General features: G+C 44.3%; 1 protein-coding gene across 1 annotated transcript; it reads right to left on the bottom strand.

Moving 5' to 3' along the window:
• Nucleotides 1-8245: 8245 nt before the first annotated feature.
• TBL2 (transducin beta like 2) lies at nucleotides 8246-25420 on the bottom strand. The gene is made up of 7 exons (XM_082244708.1): nucleotides 25259-25420; nucleotides 22887-23014; nucleotides 19711-19895; nucleotides 19279-19427; nucleotides 12176-12302; nucleotides 10604-10756; nucleotides 8246-8773 (listed from the first exon to the last, which is right to left on the bottom strand). The coding sequence occupies exons 1-7, from the start codon at nucleotides 25365-25367 to the stop codon at nucleotides 8317-8319; spliced, it is 1308 nt and encodes a 435-aa protein (XP_082100834.1). The 5' UTR covers nucleotides 25368-25420; the 3' UTR covers nucleotides 8246-8316.
• Nucleotides 25421-27021: the final 1601 nt, after the last annotated feature.

Raw genomic sequence — 27021 nt, forward strand, 5'->3', positions numbered from 1 at the left:
ACATCATCAATAAATAAAAGAGAACCAGTTCCATTGGCAGCCATACATGCTCACGCCATGACACTACCACCACCATGCTTCACTGATGAGGTGGTATGCTTTATATGAGCAGTTCCTTTCCTTCTCCATACTCTTCTCTTCCCATCACTCTGGTACAAGTTGATCTTTGTCTCATCTGTCCATAGGATGTTGTTCCAGAACTGTGAAGGCTTTTTTAGATGTTGTTTGGCAAACTCTTACCTGACCTTCCTGTTTTTGAGGCTCACCAATGGTTTACATCTTGTGGTGAACCCTCTGTATTCATTCTGGTGAAGTCTTCTCTTGATTGTTGACTTTGACACACATACACCTACCTCCTGGAGAGTGTTCTTGATCTGGCCAACTGTTGTAAAAGGTGTTTTCTTCACCAGGGAAAGAATTCTTCGGTCATCCACCACAGTTGTTTTCCGTGGTCTTACGGGTCTTTTGGTGTCGCTGAGCTCACCGATGCGTTCTTTCTTTTTAAAGATGTTCCAAACAGTTGATTTGGCCACACCTAATGTTTTTGCTATCTCTCTGGTGGGTTTGTTTTGTTTTTTTTCAGCCGAATGATGGCTTGCTTCACTGATAGTGACAGCTCTTTGGATCTCATATTGAGAGTTAAATAGAGTAAATTGGATAATGAGGGAATAACACACACCTGGCCATGGAACAGCTGAGCAGCCAATTGTCCCATTATTTTTGGTCCTTGGTCCCTTAAAAAGTGGGAGGCACATATACAAACTGTTGTAATTCCTACACCTTTCACCTGATTTGGATGTACCCTCAAATTAAAGCTCAAAGTCTGCAGTTAAAGCACATTTTGCTTGTTTCATTTCAAATCCATTGTGGTGGTGTATAGAGCCAAAAAGATTAGAATTGTGTCAATGTCCCAATATTTATGGACCTGACTGTATATCAAATCAAATTTCCCCATAAGAAATAATGGAAACCAGGAATCCCAACCCGTAAAAACTAATTTCAGGGAGGTGGCAAACTCATTCCAGGGAGGTGGCACTCCGCGCCGCCGACGCAACCCCCTCTCGCCACCGCTCCCTTCCCGCACCGCTGCACTTTTCCCCCCTCCCCACACTAATTTAAACACAACTAGAGGATGATCAAATGAAATGGAATCAGTATACACACGTTTACTTCTTCTGAGAAATATTAAAAAAACACTCTAACCACCATGACCACTTTAGTGATTTCAGTGCACTTGGCCAGCAATATTCACTATACATGGCATTTGTTAGCGAGCAATATGTGCTGTTATGACTTCAATCTGCATGGGGTTTGGACTTGAAAATGCTGATGCGGTATAATAACCTAGACTTGTGAGGACTGTTTATCAATAAAGGTACCATATACTGTAAAAATATTTTAAAAATAGTAAAATGGGAATGCTCTAGTTGTTACCCCCCCCCCTTTTTCCTAATCCTATGCACTGGTTTTTAGCTTTACATCCCAAAATCACTATGATTAACACTGCTACTTCCTACACTGGTTCAAGCCAGTTTAATTAACCACTTAAGCCTCGGAAGATTTTACCCCTTTCCTGACCAGGGCCTATTTTGCGATTCGGCACTGCATGAATTTAACGGACAATTGCGCGGTCGTGCGACGCTGTACCTAAACAAATTTGACGTCCTTTTTTTCCCACAAACAGAGCTTTCTTTTGGTGGTATTTGATCACCTGTGCGATTTTTAATTTTGCGCTATAAACAAAAAAAGTGCATCAATTTTGCAAAATTGATTTTTTTATATGAAATTCCAAAAAAAAAAAATGTAAAAATCGAAATTTAACATTTTAGGCCAATTTGTTTTATGCTACATATGTTTGGTAAAAAAAAATCCCAAAAAGCGTATTTTGATTGGTTTGCGCAAAAGTTTACTAACTAAGGGAAAGATTTTTGTCATTTTTGTTTTAACGCGTAATGGCGGCGATCTGCAATTTTTTTTTTTTGCAGTACTGCGACATTGCGGCGGACAGATCGGACCCTTGACTGACATTTTTGACACTTTTGGGGTTACCAGTGACATTACTACATTAATCAGTGCTATACATATGCACTGTTACTGTAAAATGACACTGGCAGTGAAGGGGTTAACTTTTTTTGAGAGGGAGGGGTTATGTGTGTCCCTAGGGGCATGATTCTAACTGTGATTGGCTGTGGCTTGAGGTGTAGGAACAGTGATCAACGGTCCTACATAGTAGAAGCGTATGATCACTATTCATACACAGGGGAGAATGACAGGCGGCTTGTTTACATTAGCTGCCTGCCTTTCTCCTGCTCTAACGGACGATCGCGAGTGACCGGCGGACATCGGGTCGGCCGGGCACACGCGCGCGAGGGGGGGGGTCCGTGACCGCGCGCTCGCTCCCTAGACCCTCACAGGCTAGCGACGTAGCCCTACGTCGCTTTGCCTGTGAGGGGCTGACTGCCGACGTAAATAGTCGCGCGGCGGTCGGCAAGCGGTTAAATTAAATTTATTAACTAACACACACCTCCTACTTCATTTCTGGTTTCTAACGATCTGACCACTTGCAATAAGTTGTACTACAGGAGGAAGAGAGGTGACACGTACAAAGATGCCTGCACCATAGAGGAGACTACAGATGATATCGCTACACCCTACAGAGCCATATAAGATTTATAAAATATGACAAATACAACTTCCCAGAAGCAGGAAGCACCACAGATATGATCTGGAATGGATCGTACTTCTCACAAATCACCAACTTTATTACCTCATATCTCTGTATAGGAGGGGAGATGAGGACGGATTGCATAGTCCGATTTTCTGCCGCTGCTTCCTGTGGCTCCTGTCACGGGCGGAGTGCATTTCATATCACTCCGCCTGTGATAGAGCCAGAACTATACAGGAAGCAGCGGCTCTGTCGCAGACATCCGAAGTCTCCCACGGCAGCCGGGAGATTGCACTACACTTGCGGGTGTCCGTGAGCCGCCGGCCAAAGGCAGGAGACTCCCGCAAGTCTTGGGATGTCTGGGAAACTCAGATGATTCATTCCACAACCATTTATTCATGTAAAAATGATTACCGCAATATAAAATTCAGTATAAAGTGTATGGCGTATACAATATGTGGAAAGAGGTCCAGGGGCATTATGAGCAGTAGAACAGATTTAATGTAAAAACAAAGAAAAAAGAAGAATTACACTCACAGTGCTAAAAACAATATCCCACGTTAAATAGTCTGGTGTTCATCCCAGTAAAGCCACTGGTGTGTACAGTAAAGCTGCTGGTGTATACATTACTGTATGTGGCCAGAGGTCCGGGGGTGCTGGTGGCTTCCAGCACTTCCTGGAGAACTCAGAGACACTTGGGAACTGTTGACACTTCCGGGTGCTCTGAACACACGTTACGCCTGCCCCATCCAGCTGGGAATGTTTCCAAGTTCTCCAGGAAGGGCTGGGAGCCACCAGCACCCCTGGACCTCTGGCCACCTCCTGTACTGTATACACCAGCAGATTTACTGTATACACCAGCGGCTTTACATGGATGAGCACCAGACTTCTTAACGCGAGATATACATTTGGAGCGCAATTCCACTTTTTTTTTTACATTAAAACTGTTAAACTGCAATCCTACTGCTTGTTTTGCAAGACAGTGGTCGCATATCAAGTTACAATTTTCTTTAAAATGTCAATCGTCTTGCAAAATGCTTGTATACCATATTACTCACAAACCAAGGTATTACTGTATTTCTTCCATCTAAAGTACCTGGTCTAGCCTGCCAGTCACTTTTCTTCCTTGTTCAGAAGCTGATCTGTATTAGAATAGTCAGTTTTCACCCTTTGGCTGGCCATTTAGAGGTACAGGATGCTGTGCTGCCACACAACATGCCTGTATTGGTTAGTTTGTTTTGGTAGGCTGCCACACTGCCTGACAAGTCACAGACCTGTCTCTGGAACACGCTCACTGCTGCTCAATTACAGCCAACTGGTACATGGCTCACTCAGGTACAGTTACTGGCTTACACTTAACTGGAGACACTGTGATTGGTTTGGCAGTGATGTCAGTGCACCAACAGCAGGAGAAGGGCTCTAGGACCCAGCATCTCTACCAGAACTTGTCACGGCACCATGGCAGGAGAAGGACTCTGGGACCCAACATCTCTACCAGCACTTCACAGGGGCTTTTTAAGGAAGCCTGTCAGTGGGTCCTCCAGTGCATTATTTCCGTGATATTCCTGTTCCTGTGTCTCCCGTTACCGGCCTGGGTTGTCCTTGACCTGTCTCCTGCTTGTTTCCTGTGTTTGACCTCGGCCATCCACCTGACCATGCCTGCTCTAATACCCACCTGGCTTCTGACCTCGTTCCAGTCTCAGCATTATCCAAGTCCTGCAACACTTCACAGGCGCCACCTGATTAATGGCTGTGTGTTGAGTTATTTTGAGGGGACAGCAATTTTACACTGTTGTACACTCACTATTTTACATTGTAGCAAAGTGTCATTTCTTCAGTGCTGTCACATGAAAAGATATAATAAAATATTTACAAAAATGTAAGGGTGCACTTACTTTTGTGAGATACTGTGTGTGTGTGTGTATATATATATATATATATATATATATATATATATATATATATATATATATATATATATAAATAAATGTTTTAGCAGAGACCCCGAAGAATAAAATGGCGGTCCTTGCAATATTTTATGTCACACTGCATTTGCGCAGTTTTTTTGGAAAAAATAAACTTATATGAATTAAAAAAACAAAACATTAAAGTTAGCTCAATGTTTGTATAATGTGAAAGATGATGTTACGCCAAATTAATAGTTTCCCAACATGTCATGCTTTAAAATTGCGCACACTTGTGTGGAATTGCGACAAACTACGGAACTTAAAAAATCTCCATAGCCGATGCTTTAAAATTTTTTAACTGTTACCAGTTTAAAGTTACAGAGGAGGTCCAGTGCTAGAATTATTGCTCTCGCTTTAAAGATTGCGGCATTACCTCATATGTGTGGTTTGAACACTGTTTACATTTGCGGGCACAACTTACGTATGCGTTCACTTCTGCGCGCGAGTGCGGAGGGATTGGGTGCTTTAAATTTCTCTCTTTTCTTTTTTTTAGTTATTTTATTTTTTTGGCAAGTGGGCGATACAAAATACAGGGACATTTTTTTTACCTTAATGTAGGGAATGCACTAAAATGTCTGACCTTTAGAACATCATGGTCAGCATCTATTAATCAAAGTAGGGCAGGGTACAACATGATGAATTTCAGATTGAGTACTCTCTTGACCTCCATAAACGTAGAGTATTGATGCTTGTCAAGATAGACTACTAGTAAAAAAATTTTTAAAGGGATTTTCTATTTCTTCTGAGTAAGTCAGAGTATTGTGTCCTACTCTTTATAGTGCAAAAATATAGCAGTTTTGAAAGTGCACAGAGGAGCTCCTGGTTGAGTCACCTGGAGGAAGTGCAGTGATCATGCTCCACTGCAAATCACCGGCCTGTCTTTGAAGTATCCAGGGGTTGGCCGCCGCAGCTAGCTGCTCACAGATAGAAGAAAAAGCTGCAGGAAACAATATATTATTTGCTGCTTTCATTCACATCAGTGCTAGTCGCCTGTGCGAATGTAGCCTTTGTCTACTCAGGCTAGGTGTGAATTTCCCCAACCATACATTTGTTTTTTCTTTGGAGGTTTTTGTAGTCTGGCAGATATAGCCTCCAACAACTCTGCAGCCTCAGTGGCCACAGGAGAAAAGAGAGGGTGGATCGCGGTCTTAAGAAGTAGATGCGGTGCGATTTTTCTCTATACAGCAGAACTTCTCCAGATGAGCTGCTGCCTCAGGAGGATGTTTTGACGGACCCAATTGTCACCAATGTGGGCACAAAAGTAGCACTGGGGGGCAATCAGGCATAAGACCAAAGTGTAGCTAAATGGCTGCAGAATAAGCTTAGTGTGAGCTGTATAGCAGAGCTCCAATCCTCTGCTTCCTCAGGGCCACTTATGGGGGGTGACCATGATAGGGGATGTTTGAGCTAAGAGGGAGTGGGGGGGGGGATTTGGGTAGAGAGGAAGAACTTGTGCTGGGAATGGTAATTTAGAGGGGATGGAGGAGAGACTTGTGGGAATTTGTCCTAGGAGGGGGTTTAAAGAAAGATTTGTGATGGGAGGGGATTTTGTGCCAGGAGGGGGTGGGGGGAATTTAGGCTAATGCGAGGGATTTGGGCTAAGATAGAAAGTTGAAGAAAGGGGATGTGTACTAGGAGGGGGGATATGGCTGGATTTGAGCTGGCGGTAAAGATTTGTGCTGGGAGGGGAGATTGGAACTGAGAGTTGGTGTAATATGTAAATTATTGTTTGGGGAGAATTTTGGCGTAAAGATGGAATTTATGTTTTTTTTTTGTGTGACTGAATGTTTGTGTCCACTAATAGAGGGGGGGGGGGGGTTTGGGGTGTTGATGGCGGCCCCTGAGGGGGCATCAGGTAGGCTGTACAGGGGCCCCGTGATTTCTAATAGCGGCCCTGTGCCATGCTAGACCACTCTCCAGCCTTCATTGTAATAGAAAATTTCTCCGATTAGGAAAGGGGTTTTCAATTCACAGAAACCTAGTAAAAGGAATAGTAAACTGGTTTCACCTTCTTCAAAATGGGCCTATCAGTAATCTTAGAAATCTCTAAATAAATTCAACACGTCACATACAGCAACAGTATCTTTCAGAAAAGCTATCCCTTAATATTAAAAAATAATTATTGAGCTCCAGTAAAAGGACTCTGCCTAGGCTGAGATGTCATCAGTCTGCTGCAGGCAGGAGGATTTACATAGTCACCCTGAATGGCACCGGAAAGCACATTACTGTGGCTTGGAGTGCACTGCCATGAATGTTGCATGCAGGGTTTTTGGAATGAGTTATGCAGCCTACTCAAATGAATAGACGGTGCACTAACACTAAGCTGCACTGATAAGCACTGATGGACAGCACTCCCTGTCCACTCAGCGGCAGTAAGCAAAGGGTGATTGATCAAGTCCAGCTGTCAACCTGGGAAGATGATGTTGGAGGTGGACAGGCAGTGAGAGCAAGCCGTGCTCATCACAGCACCGTACACCAGAGGCGCTGGTTTTTACATTGGAGCGTGTATCCAGCAAAGCTGCAGCCTCAATAATCAGGCCAGCCCAACGCCAGTCCACGCACCCACGGGTGGGCCACATGGGAGGATCCCGACTACTGCTGCGGTATAACCCAGGCGCCAGGATGCAATTTCCAGTCGCCACTGTGACCTGGCGTCTGGGTTTTGACGAGCCCTGCTCTAATGCAAAGACATTTTTTTTTCAAGCAAACCTTTGCTTAGCCAATTCAGGGCAATACAACACGTTTGCTTTAACCCCCCCACCAGCAAACCTCCAGGTATGGAGAAGCAAATGCAAACAAATGGCAACCACCCCAATCTATAACTAGCCTTTGCAGCAAACAGCACATGGAAGGGCAACGCACATCAAAAAACGAATTCCTAGTTTTCTTACCAGCCAGCTTGCAACAAAAGAAAATTGACCCTGTCCAACAGTTTACGTTTAAAGCAAAGTTTAGTCACACACATTTGCAAACATATGCGTAAGCCACAGTGGCCGCATAAGGGCACCCCAGTTGACTGCGGTCCCAACTCTAAAATTTTGAGTCTCCCAAATTGGACCACATACATATCAGTTGGATAGATTAAAGGGCAGGTGTGCCTGGAGGAAGCCCATCCCTCCTTAAAAGGTATAGGTATGCACGGGATATCCAGCAAGGGCACAATGGCAGCTGAAGGTATCCCGTGCATGCCCATAACAATCCGCAAACTGGGGTCCCTTGACATGGCCACTGCGGCTTAAACATTTGCGGCTAAACCCCTAGCTTTAAATATGAACTGTTAAAGGGTCAATTCAGTTTTGGTGCAGGCTAGCTGGTAAAAGAGCTGGGGATTTTTGTTTTGATGGAGAAGCAAGTGATTGTGCTAAGTCAATCAATGGCGTCACTTTGGTATTCTATAGTCCTGTGTTCACTATGTCTTTAGCTTTTCTTTCTCTCCTGTTGGCTGTATGGATGAGCGGGAAAGCAAATGGTAAGTACAAGCCACTGGGGATATCTGCATTCATGTGAATATGTGTTTGCCCTACTTGGGCCAAGTATAGATTATTTTAATGTCAGCCATGAGGCGAATTAACACACACACACAGAATAGCTAGCAAAGCATAGGATTACCAAGTTCCGCAGAAATATTTTAATTTAAATGTTTCAATTTCTTTTAGTATAAAAATGGTAAAAAAACAGAGTCTATCACTTTCTCTGTTTGCACACAGCATCTAATGCACTCTGAGCATCTTTAATTTGCTGCTGTAGCCTGTCCTTCATGCCCTTGTTAGTGGCTTTCTTTAGCAGCTCCTTCATGTCGGCAATAGCAGCTCTGTATCCAGCTGTATTATGGAATACACGGATAGCTCGATCTCCAGTGGAGACTAAGAATCTATTGGTAGTGTCAAAAGCAAGGTCTGAGATTATCTCTCCATGTACCAATTGGAATTCTTCTTCTATCTGCCCTGTCTGTGCATTATACACGGTGATATCGGAGACACTGGCAATGGCAACAACACGGCCATCAGGAGACAATGCAATGCGGCAAGGCTCTCTCCCACGCCACTGTCCTGTGAAAAGCAAATAGGGGTCCTGCTGCTTCTTGTACTCCACATCTGTATTCCAGAGCTTCCATGTTCCATCTTTAGATACAGTTGCCATCCTGTGGATGAACAAATTAGACAAATAGTAGAAGTATTTGAGCAAACAAAAAGAGAATAAGATGAAGTCTAGTATAAAAAGATTGAACACACCCTTTGCAGGAACATACATAACAAATGGCTTGTTTCTACAAACTTAAAAATGTGCCATTACCAGTTACATAATTTAACAGACTAAGGCCCCTTTTAAACTAGCGGTCCAATTTGGTCCACCTGTCTGTTTTTCGGGCAGACCCTCCATTCTCCTCTATGGAGCGGCGTCTTACATCCAATCTGATTCGATCTGCTGAAAACAGATGGAAGGGGGTTCCGTTCCCCACGGTCTGGTTGGATCGGATGGCAGTTGGGTGTAAAAAGACAGGTGGTCCATTTACATCAAACCACCCATAGAGGAGAACAGTCTGTGTCTGGTCTGCATAAGTGGAGAGGAGTGGACGCAGACCAGTCATCTGCCTGCCCAGCAGGAATTAGCAGACAGATCACCCACTGAGCAAGCAGACTCCTGGCAGAGTCCACCCCGTGTAAAATGGGCCTAAAGAAAATAAACACAAGATGTGGAACAAGTGCAAAAGTGTAGACAATCTGTGGATAACAACTCTTTTGACAAATGTAATTCTTTGTAACTAGTCAACAATCTATATTCTCTTTCTTTATAAAATGATTTCCTCCCCTTTTACATGGCAGGACACTTCTAGTTCAGAATAAAATCTTAAATTGTACTGTATGCACAGTCAGATTTACCCAAATATTTGTATTACTATTCCAATGTTTCGAATTAGTTATTGCCAAATATTGTTTTAGAATGTATTTTATTAATAAAATTAAAGTACACAGGTATAGGTTATCCAGTTTCAAGGCATACAGAAGGTTAGGGATTTGAAGTATAAACATAGCCATAAAGGAAGGATATAGCATTTTAAAAGTAATACAAAATGTGTGACAAGGAACAGCAGTCAATAGTTCTGTGCATCATTAGGGCTTGTGCATACATTCAAGGGTTGTTACATAATAAAGAATATTTTGCAGAAACAAAATGGTGCGAGGGTTGTTGGTTCCCCCTCAAAAAGAAAAATACATGATTGTAGATCATACATAGACAGTACATCTGGACTAAGAATCAGACAAGGTTCAGGCCTAACTCGCTAGTGATAGTCACAGGATAGCAGGCCACAAGCCCAATCAGCTGCAACTGTGGAATTCTCCACCCTGCAGCCGCATGTAAAAGGGGCAGGGATGCTAGAGACGTTGGCCTAATATGGCCACATCTGGACAAAGGCGTTGACCAAATATAACCATATAAGGTCAATGATGTCACCACCATCTCCACCCCTTTATTAAGTACGGCTTTGAATCAGGGAATTTCAAACCACAACTGACATTTTCCGCGGGTTTGGGCCCAAGTTACTGTAGCTTAGGTCAGCCTTATCTGGAACACTAACCTACAGCGTAAGAGAGACAAATAAGCTCAGTTTTGTTGGTCACAGGAGTTAGAACACGCCATCCCCTCACTCCAGGTTGTTATTTATTTTATTTTTTTTAGATGCTTCTTGATTCTATAAAGAGGAAGCATCCTATTTACTAAATTTTCCCAAGCATTATTATGTATGTTTTCCATTGGACAGTTGTATTTTGGATTGTTATTTTGTTGGAATATACAACCTCTATGAAGCTGCAGATTCTTCATGGAATGGGAATGGGATGATTATCTATCTAGAATTCATTCCTCCCTTTACCCATATAGTGGGGGTTTTCTCACAAAGGTCAAAGATCGGATACAGTCATTTCACATGGGAGTATAATGCACTGGAGGCACAGATTACAAATCTACTAACCTTCTCGAGTCATTGGAGAAAGCGAATCCACATACACCAGCAGAGTGGCCTTTCAACTCGAATGCCCGACACACTTCTCGGAAATCCCCCGACTTACCGAAACAAACCTCCCAAACCTTCACATCTGGAGTAAATCCACAGCTTGCAACAAACCTTTTGATAATAAAATACTTGTGAAGAAGAAAGTAGGCATACCAAATAATTTACACTACTTAAAAAATACAAAGACAATTCTATTACCAAGTGCTCAGGGAACAACACAAAGGAGAGCATAAACAACTGCATTTGTCTTGAGGATCCCTTTATTGACCATTGGTTTTAACTTTCTACAAATCGGGGGTCCCCAAGCTCTGGGCCGCAGGCCGGTACTCTACTTGCAGCCGGGCCGCGAAGGCCTGCACTGATCGGGGTGTGGGGGGCGAGCAGAGAGATGATCTGCCCGTCCTGCATCACTGCTGTTCCGTCCTCTCATACTAGGATAGGACGGAACACAGTAGCAACTGCGTATGTGCCAGTTTCACCGCTCTGTTGGACGCCGTAGCGCCGGGAAGAGGCTGTGAGGCTGCAAGTGAGTAAGACAAGCGAATCAACTGCAGAAAAAAAAACAAAAAAAAAAAAAACTTTAAAAAATTGGTCTTCAATTCGTATTTTTTTTTTTAAAGGTATTTTTATTAATAAAACATGAAACACAGACAACAGTCCAATATAAATCAAGGAGTACAATCAAGAAGGAAATAATGCATATCCAAGAATCATACAGATAGTAGTACAGGGCAGTAAGGCAAATAACATCAACCACAGTAGCGCAAACATATCGACCCTAGTTGACTGCCCCCACCCTTCAATTCGTATTTTTGGTGGCAAGCTATAGGTGACATTCTACATCCTGTGGCAGGATAGTGGGAAGCTGCATCTGGTGGCAGGCAAAGGTAATAAGTGACAAGCTGCATCTGGTGGCAGGCATCCAATGCATAATTAGTCAACAGATAACAACACATGCTAGCTGTCTTTTTAGGGTCCATGCACACTAGGCAGTAGAAAAAAATGCCAGAACTGCTGGCAGAAAAAAGCAGCATACAGTACACATGTTTAGGTGTGTGTAGACATGTTTACATTTAGAACTAGAAAAATTGAACACTTAAAAATGCTTGACATGCGTAAATGCCATGTTTAGTGGCATCAAGCATTTTTTTCCTCCCCAAAAACTCCTCTTAAAAAACAAACACACTTGAAGACGTTTTTTCCCCCCTTTTTACAGCCTGTAAACGCTCCTCTACAAATATGCCTGTAAATGCCCAAATGTGCATGAACACACAGGCTAACACAAAATGGTTTCTACAGGCTAAAAGAGGGAAAAAAAAAACCCATGCCAAATTCCTGTTTAAGCAGCATTTTTATGCCCAGTGTGCATGAGGCCTTAAAATGGCCCAATCATATAAACCCCTAACAACCCCCCCAGCTTCCTGAAAGAGATTACTACTAAAAAAAAGGTAGAGAGAAAGAGAGAGAAGAAAAAAAAAAAAAAAAAAAAGAAATAAGAAAACACACACACACACAACACCGTGTTCTTACCTCCCGCAAGGTGAAACTGTAGCATATGCATTTGCCACCTGGTTAGTATTGATGGATGCTAGCACCTCTCCCTTCATATCCCAAATCAATATGCTGGTGTCATCTGATGCAGTCATGATAAACCTCCCTGTAGAAAAGCCAGCAGTGACAAAAAGTTATTTCTTCATTGCGATTTAATGAATGCTGCTTCCCTCTTAGATCGCAGAGGATTTTAAAATGCATAGTCTGCATTTTGCAAAAAATAACTTCAACCACAATAACAAAATAAAAAAAATGTGCATTTACAATTTTGCATTCAATACATACATTGTGGGAGAAATGCACTGGCTCCTGAATCATTCACTACCGGCTCTAGGTCCATACAGAGGTACAGAACTTATGTTAAGGGACTGGACAAAGTAAACGGACTACAAGTGTGGTATTGTCACTGCATGTGTATCAGCATGATCTGATAGTCCCCTCTGGTATGGTGGGATGTGTAGTCTTCCCATTCAGAGATTCCTGTGAATTGATGAGGTGGCGGTACGGGTGGAGACACGCACAGCTGTGCAAAATACAAATATCAACAGATGTTGAGAGGAGGCAGCACCCCACAATTCAGATAACTTGGGGCAGTTTGAGGAATGTGACCATGTATTAAGTGTTTTTCACTTTTTGGGAAGCTCAGAACAATCTGCATTTAGCTTTTTTTTTTTTTTTTTTTAAATTCGGAAGCATCAATTCAAAATCTTCCATACTATTAGCAATAATTAAAGCGCATGTGAACCCTAATAAATGTCTCCTACTCATGAACTTTTGGTTTGTTACATGCTATGTACCATTATAAATGCTCAATGAGCACACAGGAAATTATCCTGTACATTTTGTCTCTACTGCACTCTTATAGTCAGCATTATTCTCAGCTATCTGTGGCCTACAGAACACCTCCTGCCCAGGTTATGGAGATAGAAAGTAAAGAGGTGATCTGTAGTACCCACATGTTTTGTCCTAGGGTGACAATGCTGCTCCTTCTTAGATTCAGTAAAGGGGATGAGGGCATATTTTTGTTCTTGGGTTTAGATACACCTTAACGTGACCATAAATGAAAATTACTCCACTGGTATTCAACAAAACCATCTACATGTGCAAACACAATAGAAATCAGCTACTCCATTCATCTACAGTGTACAGGAAGGCTGTCATGTACAAACTGGAACTTCTTTTCCCCATCCAGTGCACATAAGCATAGTGAATATTAACATGTGTTGGGTTTTCATAATACGAAAGTGGGATTTTTGACTTGCTGTAAATTCCATTTCTCTGATGTTCGAAGGACACAGCTCCTGATTCTTAACCACTGGATTATACTGCCCCCTACAGGAGTAGGACACTAGGCAGGAAAAAGCTTGACTACGCCTATGGGCAGTCCCAGGGGGTATACACCCACTTTCAGCTATAGGCACCCATCACAATAACAGTTTTGTTAGTAGCAGTGTCATAGGAAAAGCCAACTTCACAGAGGGGTCGGTGCTGTGTCCCGTCAATGAACATCAGAGAAATGGATTTTACGGCAAGTAAAAAAACCCACTCTTTCGTTCACTGACGGAGACAGCTCCTGATTCTTCTTAACCATTGGGATGTCCCAAAGCAGTGTTAAACATGAGGGGTGAGAAAACAGCAGAAAAAAAATTCCCAAGGCTAACCATAGCCAACAAGCTAACATGGAGCTAAACCATTAAAAAAAAAAAAAAAACACAACCAAAACACAAAAACACAATACACCCTCAAAGAGGACCAGGTCCTCTAAACCGCAGCCGGCAAAACCTTGCGGCCAAAAGAAGCATTTGCAGATGCCAACAAATCCACTTTATAAAAATTTCGACAGAAGCCCAGGAGACACTAGGCGTCCTAGTAGAGTGCTCCTTGACAGGGAAAGGAGGAACCTGACCCCTGATGCAAGAGGCCTGAACCACCGTCTGTCTGATCCATCTGGAAATGGCTGCAGAAGAAGTGGACAACCCTTTGTGAGGTCTGTCCATGAGCACAAAGAGAGTATGATTTCCTAAAAAGGACTCCGTAGCTGCCAGGTACACCCTAATTGTCCGGACCACATCCAAGGCAATTTCCTTCAGATGTTTGGCCTGGGACACAGGGAAGGCAACAATGTCTTCATTCAAATGACAGTCAAGAGACCACCTTAGGAAGGAATGACGAACAGGGGCGAAGCACCACCTTTTCCTTGTGAATCACCAATAAGGTGGACAGGATAACGCCGTCAGTTCCGACACCCTGCATGCAGAAGTGATAACCACCAAAAAAGGCCACCTTCTGGGGCAGCGCAAGCAGGGAAACCTCCCTAATATTTTCAAAAGGGAGGCTTCTGTAGAACCAAAAGCACCACATCAAGATCCCAGGGCAGCAATGGAGCCCGCACTGAAGGAGCCAAAATGTCGGACACCCTGAAGAAAAAGGTACACGCCAGGGAGTGAGGCCAAAGGTCATTGGAAAAAAACTGCCAAAACCGATACCTGGCTCTTGATGGTACTCAAGAACAATTTCTGTTCAACCCCCCTTTGAAGGTAGGTTTAGATTAGAGCCACTGAGAAGGAGCGAGGATGAACCCCAAGAGACTCACACCACGTAGGATGGTAGATCTTCCTAGAAGTAGATTGCCTAGCTTTCAACAGCGTAAGAATCACCGACTCAGACAAACCTTCATCCTTCAGCTTCAGACAAACCTTCATCAACAGCAAAGCAGTCAATGCCAAGGACTGTAAAGAAGGATGGAAGATCGGTCCTTGGGACAGCAGATCCTCCTTGAGAGGAAGTTCCCAAGGAGCCTCGGCAACCAGCCATACCCGATTGGCGTACCAACAGCAGCGAGGTTAGTCTGGATGGAATCCCTTCTACTTTGATCCTGCACAGGAGTCATGGCAGAAATTTGAGAGGGCTGGAACGAACCGGTCAGCCCACCTTAGAATTCCGGCTACTTACTGAGCCGCCAGGACACTACCCATGCCCCCTTTGTGATTGACATAGACCACGGCCGTGGCATTGTCCAAATGAATTTGTACCGGACAGCCCTGAAGACAAATTGTCCAATGAGCCAGACAAAGGCTGATCGTTTGGATTTCCAGGACATTAAATCGGCAGTCTGGATTCTGCCAGAGTCCAGACCCCCTGTGCACATCTGCTGAGGACGCCTGCCCACCTGAACAGGCTGGCATCCGTGGTGACAACCGTCCAGTACAGGGGGAGAAAGGATTTTCCCTGTCAAAGTGCCAGAGAATGAAGCCACCTCTAAAGACAGTGGATCCTTGTCCCATTTTCCAGAATTCCTTTAGCAGAGATCTTGTGTGGAACTGTGCAAACAGACCATCTCAAGGGTGGACACAATCAGGCCCAGCACCCACATGCAAGCCCAGAGGGATTACCGTCTGTTGAACAACAGAAGCTGAATTGCCTCCTGCAATGTCTGGAGTTTTTCCAGAGGAAGGAACACGCTGGCTGAGGCCAAATCCAGAGTCAGACTCAGATAGTCCAGTTTTGGTGGACAGAAACAAAGCAGACTCCTGAAGGTTCAGAATCCAACCAAACTCCCTGCAGTGCAATCTCCAGTTGTCCATCAGAGCAGTCGGAGACTCCGCTCGCAGAAGAAGATCATCCAGGTACCCCAGTACCGCGATCCCCTGCTAACTCAAACAATGCCAGCACAGAGGCCAACACTTTTGTGAAGACCCGAGGAGCGGAGGCGAGACCAAAGGTCCATGCCACAAACCGATAATGCTCCTCACCCACGGCAAAACAGAGGAAGAGTTGGTGACTGGCACATATTAGAATGTGCAAGTAGGCGTCCTTGATGTCGACTCGCACAAGCAGTTTAGCCCCTTGAGGTCCAGAATTCGACGTACCTTGCCTTCCTTCATGGGAACTGTAAAGAGGTTTGAGTAAAAACCCCTGAAAACGTTCCGGATCGGAACAATCACCGCTTGAAGGAATAAAGTCTTACACTACCCCAAAGAGACCTGCAAGTGTCCCCAGATCAAGTGCAGGTTGGAAGGGAAGAACCTTTCTGGAGGATAAGACCAAACTTGATCTTGTAGCCTGACCGAATAACTTCGTGGTCCCACGTGTCCTATACCAGGGAGGTCCATGGATCCGGAAACCAGCAAAGACGTCCCCCCACCTCAGATGCGGGTGAGGACGCCCCTTCATGCAGAGGCAGCATTGCCCGTATGTAAGGAAGAGCCCGCTTGTGGCTTGCCAGATCCTCTTGGAACCTCCGGTGTAGGCCCTGACTTTTGATCCCTTGTCTTAAGACCCTGCGGGACGAAAAAACCTCTCATGAGCCAAGGAGAATGGCCCACATCTACGACGGGGCTCCTTGCCCTTGGTAACCTGCGGAAGAAGAGTACTCTTCCTCTATGAGACCCTTAACGATGTTATCCAAGGAAGCTCCAAAACAGGCAATCCCCTACAAGAGGAAGATCAGATAAGGCCTTCTTAGATGCCTGGTCCACAGACCAGTATTTCAGCCAGATAATACGCTGAAGAACCACTGCTGATACAGACAGCCTAAAATCAAAAAGGAGCAGCATCCAGAGAGGCATCAAAGATAAACTGTAGCCCCTGGACCAACTGATCCGCCAGCTCTGCAAGACAGGGGGAAGCAGTTTTCCCTCCAGGTCCCGGTGTAAAAAATTTAGCCCACTCCGTCAGAGCTTGCGACACCAGGGCAATAGTAAAATACCGGCCTAAGTGCCAAACCAGCCACAGCGAACATATGGCGGGCCAGAGCCTCCGCCCACCTATCCGCTGCATATTTAAAGGTCAGGGACTCCTCAACCGGAATGAAGGTAGCTTTATTTAACCTGGAAACTGACGAGTTCACTACAGGTGGGACCGTTCAGAAGGACACCACAAGCAAAAAGCGCTTAAGAACCACTGCGTTTTGGACAATCTCACTGTTATGTGACAATGTTGTCAAAGTAAGCGGAAAAGGGAACACCCCCGCTGCTTTAGAGGGCCTGCGGGTGACAAAAGGGACCGCATCAGCCGCAACCTCCATTTTTAAAGTGTCACGCACTGACACAAACAGTGCATCCACCAGCGCCTTTTCATGCGCGGCTATAGGAACAGAGGAATCGTCCTCACTATCTGAGCACTCAGTGTGCTTGGACACAGACCCAGTAGGGTCGCTATATACTAAGCTCATCCGGAAAACATAACAAGCAGGGGAGGCTGCCAACTGCGATCCTACAAAGGGGACAGCGACCAAGAGCCCACAAATGGACCACCTACTGGACCCGGCAAAAAACAAGGGGGGCCTCCGAGCCCTCCATAGAGGGCATAATTGGAAATAGCCCCCTTAAAAGGGGGCCGCCCACAGTGATGTGAACACGCAGGCAGGGTACCCTGATGGTCTTGCAACACTAAAAGGGGCAGGTGCCCCCAAAAATAATAGTGGCAAGGCTGTCCAAAAAAAAGGGAAGCTCCCCCCACAGCGCACCCCGCCAAGATGACCACAGAGCCTAGCAGGCCGCGGCCTTCGTTTTTGTGGAGGCCCAGCCACAAGTACACGGATCCCAGCCCAGCAGATGTCCAAACGAAGAGTGGGGGCTTCAGCTAAAAGCACTGGGGCCACCAACGGAGGCGCCTGACTCGGCCACATGGCCTAGTAGGCCGCAAGCCGCGGCCTAAATTTTTGTGGGCGCCCAGCCGCTTGGATGCGAGCCCCAGCGGAGCCGACCAACCAGGGACAGTGGATGCTCAAATGGGAGTCAGTGGTTTCAGCCACCCTCACAGGGGCCGCCTCACGTAGTTTCCGACTAGTAGGCCGCAAAGCCGCAGCCTAAATTTTTGGCCGGATCTAGCTGCGTGATGGACGTACCCGTGGATGCTGAATTATCCACTCCCAAAGCCCAACTACCGTCGCAGGGAGCCCAGAGGACATCCCTGCCCCAGTCACCAACCCCCACAGGGGGGCTATGTCGTGGCCTACCTAGCACGGCGATAGGTCAGACTGGGGGGACCTCCAGTCCATCGCCCAGTCTGGCAATTGATTGTAGATTCTCCCAGGAACAAAATAACAAAGATAGGAAAAAAATCCATTAACATTAAAATTGCCAGGGCCAGAGATCCCAGCAAGGTACTAGGTCCTTACTCCTGACTAGGCAGAGAAAAACATCACTGAGTGCCTATAGCTGAGAGTGGGTGTATACCCCCTGGGATTGCCCATAGACATAGTCAACTTTTTCTCTGCCTAGTGTCCTACTCCTGTAGGAGGCAGTATAACCCAATGGTTAAGAAGATTTAGGAGCTGTGTCTGTCACTGAACGAAAGAGAAATACAGTTTTACAATGTGTTCCCATAATGCACTTCTCAACTCATATAAGCATGTCAGTTATGTCAGCTCACAGGATGTGGCAATGCATGTATTTTGTTTCAACCTCCATTCACACTTGTGCGTTTTCTATTGCATTTGCCATATTGCTAACATGCACAACAATGGTAATCATAATATTGTCTATGGTGCCTGTTCACATCAATGCAGCAGAGTGCAATGCGTTTTTTTAAAAGGTGCTGATATTATTTGGTGCACCACGGTGCCCCATATACTTAAATTAGAATGCATGGAAAGTGCACGTAAAACTCACGTGCATGCATCTTTTTTATAAATTTTGGCTGAGATCTGTGTATAAAATAATCTCCTCCAAAAACTGCATTAAGCATGAAAATGCGCTGCACAAACACAATAAAAAGGCAAAATTATATAGCCACACTAGTGTGAATATTGGCTTAGTCTTTTCAACATGCACAGTGTTTTTGTGTTTTAACTTTATACAGATAAAAAAAAAAATATATAGTGGTCTTACATGTCCTCTTAAAAAGGGAAAGTACAGCGGTTGGGTATATATTTGTATGGTCCTGACCACTATAAAAACAACATGTTTTCAAATTTTTATAGGCAAATGAAATATTGCAAATAAATATTATGCAGTGTACTGCTTAGCTAGTAGGAGGGAGTCTAATCTCCTTTCACATCTTTACCCGGATTAAGTAACAGAGGTTGCAATAAAGACTGGAATAGCTCCTATTAAATGTATTTTGTCTATTATTTATACCTGTTTCTGCTATTCCAATATTAATGATGGAAGCTTTGTGTCGCTTTGAGAAATCCTCATGAGCTGCAGAAAAGATGAAGGAGTCGTCTTTCTTGGTCATTTTAAACATTCGGATCGTATCTCCATTAGCTAACCAAACTATAAAAGTTCTGAAAAAAAGAAGTAATTTTATTCAATTAATATTTCTACACAGGTTTGCAATCCCTTTAATGTATGTTACAATTCACATAATCTGATTCTGGTATTCGTAACGATGAGCAACCTATAAAATTATATTTTAGCATTTAGCAGCTTTGAGTTAGCAGACAATTTCATTCTGGCTGAACACTGCCATGATTTGCTGATTGATACTGTAAAAAAAAAAAAAAAAAAAAAAAAAAAAAAAAAGAAAAAAAGAAGGGTGTATATTTTATTTTCAGAAGAGCACATTACCGACAGTCAGGACTGAAGCGGACCCGGGTGGCATGATCAAAGTCCACGTTGGCTCTCATGCAGCGGTGTTCTCTCTCAAGGAAGTCTTTGGTGCTCCATATTCTGACAGTTCTGTCATCGGAGCATGAAGCCAAATATTTGCCATTGCTGCTGAAATCCAAACATGTTATATTTCCACTGTGAGCCTGTGGATAAAAGCCAAACACCATCAATTCAATTATTGATAGATCCAAGTATATTATAATGCATTCCCAATTTTCTGGCCACTGATGCTTCAAATACAGACAGTGAAATCCACTAGATCGTAAAATAGAATACCTAGACACCGGATGAACACAAATTTGAAAGGAAATCACAAGCTGTCCATGTACTTTCTAAAGCAGCGCTGCTTGTTTAATTTTAAATACTTCTGAATAAAAGACTAAATATCTTTCCAACAACAACTGCTTCACATATACAGTACGTTAGCTTCAATGGAAACAGCTGTCAGTAAGGGGTTAAATATCTTGCTAACAAGCCATTAAATATGCACATGTAGCCCCAGCTTAAGGCTGCCAGTGAATGAGTATTGATGTCAGTAAACAAGCCCTCTGTCAGAACAGCTTTCTTCCAATAGCAGAAGAATAAATGGCAATGGACAGAAAAATTCCAACCTGGCTACCAGAAATTAATTAATCAGTCCACAATTTGCTAAAGGTCAGATACTGTTCAAGGAAATTATTCATTATGACTGCTGCCCCCATGATTCTGGCTATACAGCAGATTTATGTTAAAGCGGAGTTCCGGCCGCAAAATTATCACAATAGATTTTGAGCCATCGGCTTCCTTAGTGTCACCTGAAAAACAATTGGATATTCCCGATTTTTTTTTTTTACTTACCTTGTTTCAGAAGAAAATATACTTACCTTCCTTCCACTTCCTCCCTCTGCGGCCGCAGCCCGCGCTGTCACTTCCTGTCCTGCAATGCGTCCTGGGAGCTCTTACTCGTCACTCCCAGGAGGCAATGGGCAGTGACAAGGCGGCCGGCAGCTCCTCTCATCGCGTTATTTGCAAACAGGAAATGACGCGATGATAGGCGTCCCTATGGAAACCCTTACTATGCCGATCGCATAGTACTGGGCATGTGCGAGATGTCGCGCTGCATTCATCTGCCCCATCCAGCAAGAACCAGGGCATACATTTTCATAATGTGGCTTCGGGTGACCACAACAAAGATGGCGGCGCTCAGCAAACGATTTCTAAAGTAAGATTTTATGATTGCAAATCACTTATTAAACTGTGTAAAACCGGATTAGCGGAAGGGCGGTGGATCACTATTTGGGAAGTATTTTTTTAAAAAAAACGATTCTGTGGCCGGAACTCCGCTTTAATATCCTGCATAGATTTACATTGCTACAAACAAATTAAACTGTTCCACCTGGATCAGTTCACTCATTTTCTTTAAAATGTTCTATTTAGACACAGCATACACAATCCTACATACAAACTGGACAAAGGCTTTCTGATGTCTATGCACAACCCTTAAAGGGTAAGTGTACCCTAATGGAAATTTAACTTACCCGCTCTGCTTCTGTCTCCAACTGCAATCTCCCCCGCAAGTTTTCTTCTATGCGCTTTATAATCAAACTGTTGTGAGAAGCGGAATCTGAATTGGATGGCACAGTTGATCAGCAGAGAAGTGCTGAGAGGATCCATCCATCCCGAGATCAGTTACACACATGCAATCAGCCCCTTTATAAGAGGGTGTGGGTCTGGTAAGCATATTACCTACCTGTAGTGCTGGGATCACTGGATTCACTTCACAGCTGACATTTATTATTTCAACTTGGGAAAGGCACCGATGCACTTATTGGTTTACATTCTGCATTCATTATTTGATTTTTGCACTTTATTTATGAACTTTCTTTGATTATAGACACAGACTTTTTTTTTTTATCACATTATACATATGGGGAAATTTATTTCATTAGTGATATTTATAGGCACTAAAGGATTTTCACAGTGAATTTATCTGACTATTATTTTTTGGCACTGCAAATATATTTATATAAATTTACTGTAATTGGCATATATAGTTTTCTTTGCTAGTTGCCTTACCTGCCCAACGAGCACAGACTTTTTGTTTAGTTTCAACCCCAGTGTTTACACCCTCTGGCCAAAATGACTACCGAGATGAGTGAGGACATTTTGGAAGGGGGGTTGAGGAGAAAAGGAAGGGAAAGTGAGGACGGCATGCAAATTTTTTTTTACCCAAAGATGTAAACATTGCAATAAGCCATGTCATGTGGGTAAATATGCATCAGGGATATGGGGGGGGGGGGGTGTCTAAAAGGATAAGTACACTTTGGTTGAAGGGCCAGTTATGCTGGTCATGCCCAGCTTGAGTTTCAACTCCTTTCTGCTGATTTGGCTGAAATTCAAGACTTGGGTGGCCTTGTCACCACCACCTGGCTCTATAAGCTTTGATCCAAATATCAAAAGGAGCCAAGTCAGTCACAGTGACTGCCAATCCAAGGACCCAATCAGTCACTGTTGGGGTATTCTGACAATTGCTGGAGCAGCGGTTGTCAGAATACAATAGCTGGCAGTAGGCGATTCCTCTATCCATACAGTTTAGCATAGATGGAGGAAGCTATTGATTTCTTAACGAGCATGGCTAGCCATGTTTAATAAATGTGCTGCTCTGCATAAACAAGAGAACTCTTGAGCAAAGTAAAGCAAGCCTTAAAGAGGTTGTAAACTCGAATTTTTTTTTTCTTTTTTTCACCCTGCAAGAGAAAGACATAATGAGCTAGTATGCATTGCATACTAGCTCATTATGCAATACTTACCTTAGAACGAGCCCCCGCCGTGCCGCTCACTCACCTCTATGACGGGCGACATGTCCAGTCGCCCGTCTTCCGGGATCGCGGCATCTGGCCATCTGACGCAGTGACGTCACTCCCGCGCACGCGCACGAGAGCCGACGGTCACGGGACTCTGAAGGAACGGCACAAGCGGCCGTTCCTTCAGAGCGCATGCGCCAGTGACGTCACTGGCTGCATGTAAGGTAAATATGTTTAGGAGATATTTACAGTACCTATAGGTAAGCCTTATCATAGGCTTACCTATAGGGAAAAGTTGCAGAGGAGGGTTTACTTCCTCTTTAAATGTGCATTAAACATTAATAAGAATACCTTAAGTGCAGATGCCAGGAGAGGGTGGGTGAAGGTGTGTTGCCGAGTCTTTTCTTTACGTGGTTTTTGCTGTTTCTGCTTCTTAGATAGCTGCTTCTCTGGAACGGCTTGTCCATTGGCTTGGTGATCTGAAAAGTAAATTATTACAATAGTAAAGCACACTTAAAGCATAACAACATGTTCCCTAACACAGTGGTTGCCAACCTTTCAGACCTTAAGGACCACAATTTTGAATCCCGCGGACCACTAACATGAATTTTACATGCCTTATACACACACAAGGCTTTCCTGTCTTGAAAAGCAATAGTTTTAGAACTAGTACAGCAGTACAAGAAAACACATTTATATACACAATAGCTTAAAAAAAGGCAAAGCAGAGAAAGAGGAATCAGTTAAAATCTTGTATTTACATAGTGCCAGCAAATTACACTGAACTGTCCTTGTGTTGCAAGTAAGCTCACAAGCTGACCTTATCATGTTGACATACTACGGCTTAGGCCGGCCATAAACGGAGCAAATTTGCTTGCATGAAAGAAATTTGCTTGATTCCGCCATCAACACAGACAGTCCGTCCCCGCCGGGAGAAGACAGTGATTATTGCTAGCTATAGCTGCTTCTAGTACTAAATCACAGCTTAAAACCCGGAATGCTGGTTGTTCCCAAGTTGATCGATCAATCGTTTTGGTACATTCAGCCTGCTGAACCAGCTGAGATTCAAACCCTGTATGGCCTGCCTAAGTTAGATTTCCAATGTTTCAAATAAAAATAAATAAATTAATAAAATAAACTGCATTTCATGTCAGGAAAGGATCACTGAACAAGCTTGTGTTCTGCAGTATCAGGACTGCTACAGTAACTTTGAAGCGGTTTACAATGACTGAGAACTGTAAGACCCCTTTCACACGGGCTTTCGGATCCGGTCCGCCTGTCAGTTTTTCAGGCAGACCGGATCAGATGCTCCATGCAGCCCTATGGAGTGGCAGATGTCAGCGGGAGACATCTCCGCTGACACCAGCTGCTATTCGATCCGATCCTGTCCGTGAAATCTGGACGGATGGAAACCCTATTTTCCATCCATCTGGAGGATTGGATCGGATAAGATCGAATGAAAATGGACAGGCGGTCCGTTCTCATCCGATCTCCCATAGAGGAGAGCGGGGATCTGACAGCTCTGTCTCTGCAAAGTAAGCGGAGACAAAGCTGTCATCCACCTGCTCAGCAGGGATTGGCGGATCGATCCCCGCTGAGCAAAACCGAGTCTGCCAGGCGCCCGACATAGTCCGTTTTGCTCAGCGGGGATCGATCCGCCAATCCCCGCTGAGCAGGTGGATGACAGCTTCGTCTCCGCTTACTTTGCGGAGACAGACCTGTCAGATCCCCGCTCTCCTCCATGGGAGATCAGATGAAAACAGATCGCCTGTCTGTTTTCATCCAATCTGATCCTCCAGATGGATGGAAAATAGGGTTTCCATCTGTCTGGATTTCACTGACAGCTGGTGTCAGCGGAGATGTCTTTGCTGCTCCATAGAGGTGCATGGAGCATCTGATCAGGTCTGCCTGAAAAACTGACAAGCGGCCCTGATCGGGAAGACCATGTGAAAGGGGTCTTAGAGAAGCCAGTTATCGGCTCTCTTCTCATGCATGTTAGCATCAGGAAAGGAGTGCTGAAAACTGGCTTCCATTTAAATCTGTGATTGGACACAACTGATCACGTGGTAAAGAGCAGCTGATGTCCTCTGGCCACTGCTGATCACAGAGCTTCCAGCGGGTGCTATCACAGGAGGCAATCACATGACGGCCTCCCAGAACTAGCCATCCGCACTGTAGCCACCATTCGTGAGTACATGGGGGTAATCATTTTTTTTGGGCCATCTGTTTTCCATTGGGCGATTTCCCTTCACTTCCTGTCCCATAACTAAAACAGGAAGTGAGAGGAAATCTCTCCAAAGTGAGGGAATCCCGGGTGTCACAGAGGTTGGACGATTTCCCCTCTATTTCAGTTTTGGTGACAACCTTAAATTTGAGATTTTCTTTCATTTTCAGAGAACGTTAAAGAGGATAAATAGAGAGGGCGAATCTCCCAAGCGGGGGCACAGATAGCAAAAAAAACTGACAGGGGGGTCTAATCCCTCTCCATTCTATCCATAACTAAAAAAAAAAAAATAGAAAAAGTTTAGCCTTTAGCTGTACCATAAATGAATGACATTTTTATTTAAATAAAGCACTTTTCATTGTATCAGTTTCCTGTCCCTGTATACATGCCTGATCCCAGCAGAATAGCCGGCTCCAGCACTGTACATTAGAAGTGACTGCACTTTATTCATTCAGCACACACCTCCTATCACTGCTCCCCTCATTGTACAGCCACTTACCGCTCGGCTCCGGCTCGCTGACCTCTCTCCCCTTCTGTCTCCACACTGCCAGCAGAAGGATGATCCCCCCCAGCACCACAGACACGGCCACCAACGCCGCCACCTCCATGTCTGCCCCTCACACAGCCACGTCACGCCGACTGCTGCCCTCCTGGAGCTGCTTTTTTTTTCTCCTTTTTTGACAAAACTTTATTGTACGTCAATATTAGCTAACACAAAGGGTGTGCTTGTATAAGGAGGGCGGGGCTAGAGAACTGTATGCGCCTCCAGATCACATGACCTTTCTCTAATGATATCACCAATAATCGATCCTCTTTATTCCCAGTAAGCAGAACAGCTTCCGCTCTATCTATCTATTCTGCTTCTGCTGGATCATTTCATACAAAGCACAGCGGGTAGTTGCTAACAAGCTTCCTCTTAGATGCATCAGCCTGAGCCTCAGTGATATCTGCTAGTTATAGTTATGGTTCCGCTGCTCTACCGAAATCTCCAACTTGCCGACCGAGACCTCCAAAACGTCACTTCCGGGGACTACATCATGAATAATTGGAGATTTCAACAACTTGGTGTTTTCATAAAACAGATGGGAGCATATACACTCCTGTATACGCTATAATGAGTGCAGATTGTCTGCCTGCTAATAACCAAAAACATGGCCGCTTAAGATTGTCTGCCTGCCAGTAATCAAAAACATGGCCGCCTCCGAGATGGCGACAACTAGCGGGCGGACTAATGCTGGCCATACATTACACAAAAAATCACCTGAAATTCTGTCATTAGGACAGTTTGTTACTTTTTCGGCCAGTTGTGCCCTTTTTGAGCCGAAAAAAAAAAAACGAAGGACAAGTTTGGACATTTTCTGCCGAATGAACGATAAATTAAAAGGTTAATATGTCGTTGTTGTCCAAACTGCACTAGGTATATGTGAAAAGATGAACAAAAAACGTATTGTCCTTGCACAATTTATCAGTTACATGATGGCACTACGATTTGCTCTCACGGCCGAGTGTTCGTTTTTCAAAAATGAGTTAGAACGATAGTGTATGGCCAGCATGACATTGTCCACTCAATATAGCGTGTATAGGCTGCCGGTGTTCCGTGAAAAAACCCTACCCGTGAAAATTCCCTACCCTCGTCACTTCCGGTGCACCTACGTCATGGAACAGCTGAGCAGGTTACCATTGCGCATGCTCAGAGCTCCGGAGGGTAGGGAATTTTCACGGTAGTGTGTTGTAACGTTACACCGCATCAGCTGTGGTTACATTAAATCATCTCGGCTGCAACATGAAATCATTTCCGTTCCTACCCCTGTCACTTCCCTGTTCTCGGCTACTAAATGTAAAAGCGGCAGCAGGTCTATGAAAATATAAATCATGGAGCCAAGATCTCCGTGATTTATATTTTCATACACCCGCCGCTTTTACATTTAGTAGCTGAGAACAGGGAAGTGACAGGGGTAGGAACGGAGATGATTTCATGTTGCAGCCGAGATGTTTTAATGTAACCGCGGCAACAGCTGATGCGTTGTAACATTACAACACACTACCATGAAAATTCCCTACCCTCCGGAGCTCTGAGCATGCGCAATGGTAACCTGCTCAGCTGTTCCATGACGTAGGTGCGACGTAGGTGCACCGGAAGTGACGAGGGTAGGGAATTTTCACGGGTAGGGTTTTTTCACGGAACACCGGCAGCCTATACACGCTATATTGAGTGGACAATGTCATGCTGGCCAAACACTATACGAGAAATCGTTCGAACTC

The sequence above is a fragment of the Pelophylax lessonae genome (genome assembly GCF_965119305.1).
Source record: "Pelophylax lessonae genome assembly, chromosome: 2".
NCBI classification, from domain to species: Eukaryota; Metazoa; Chordata; class Amphibia; order Anura; family Ranidae; genus Pelophylax; species Pelophylax lessonae.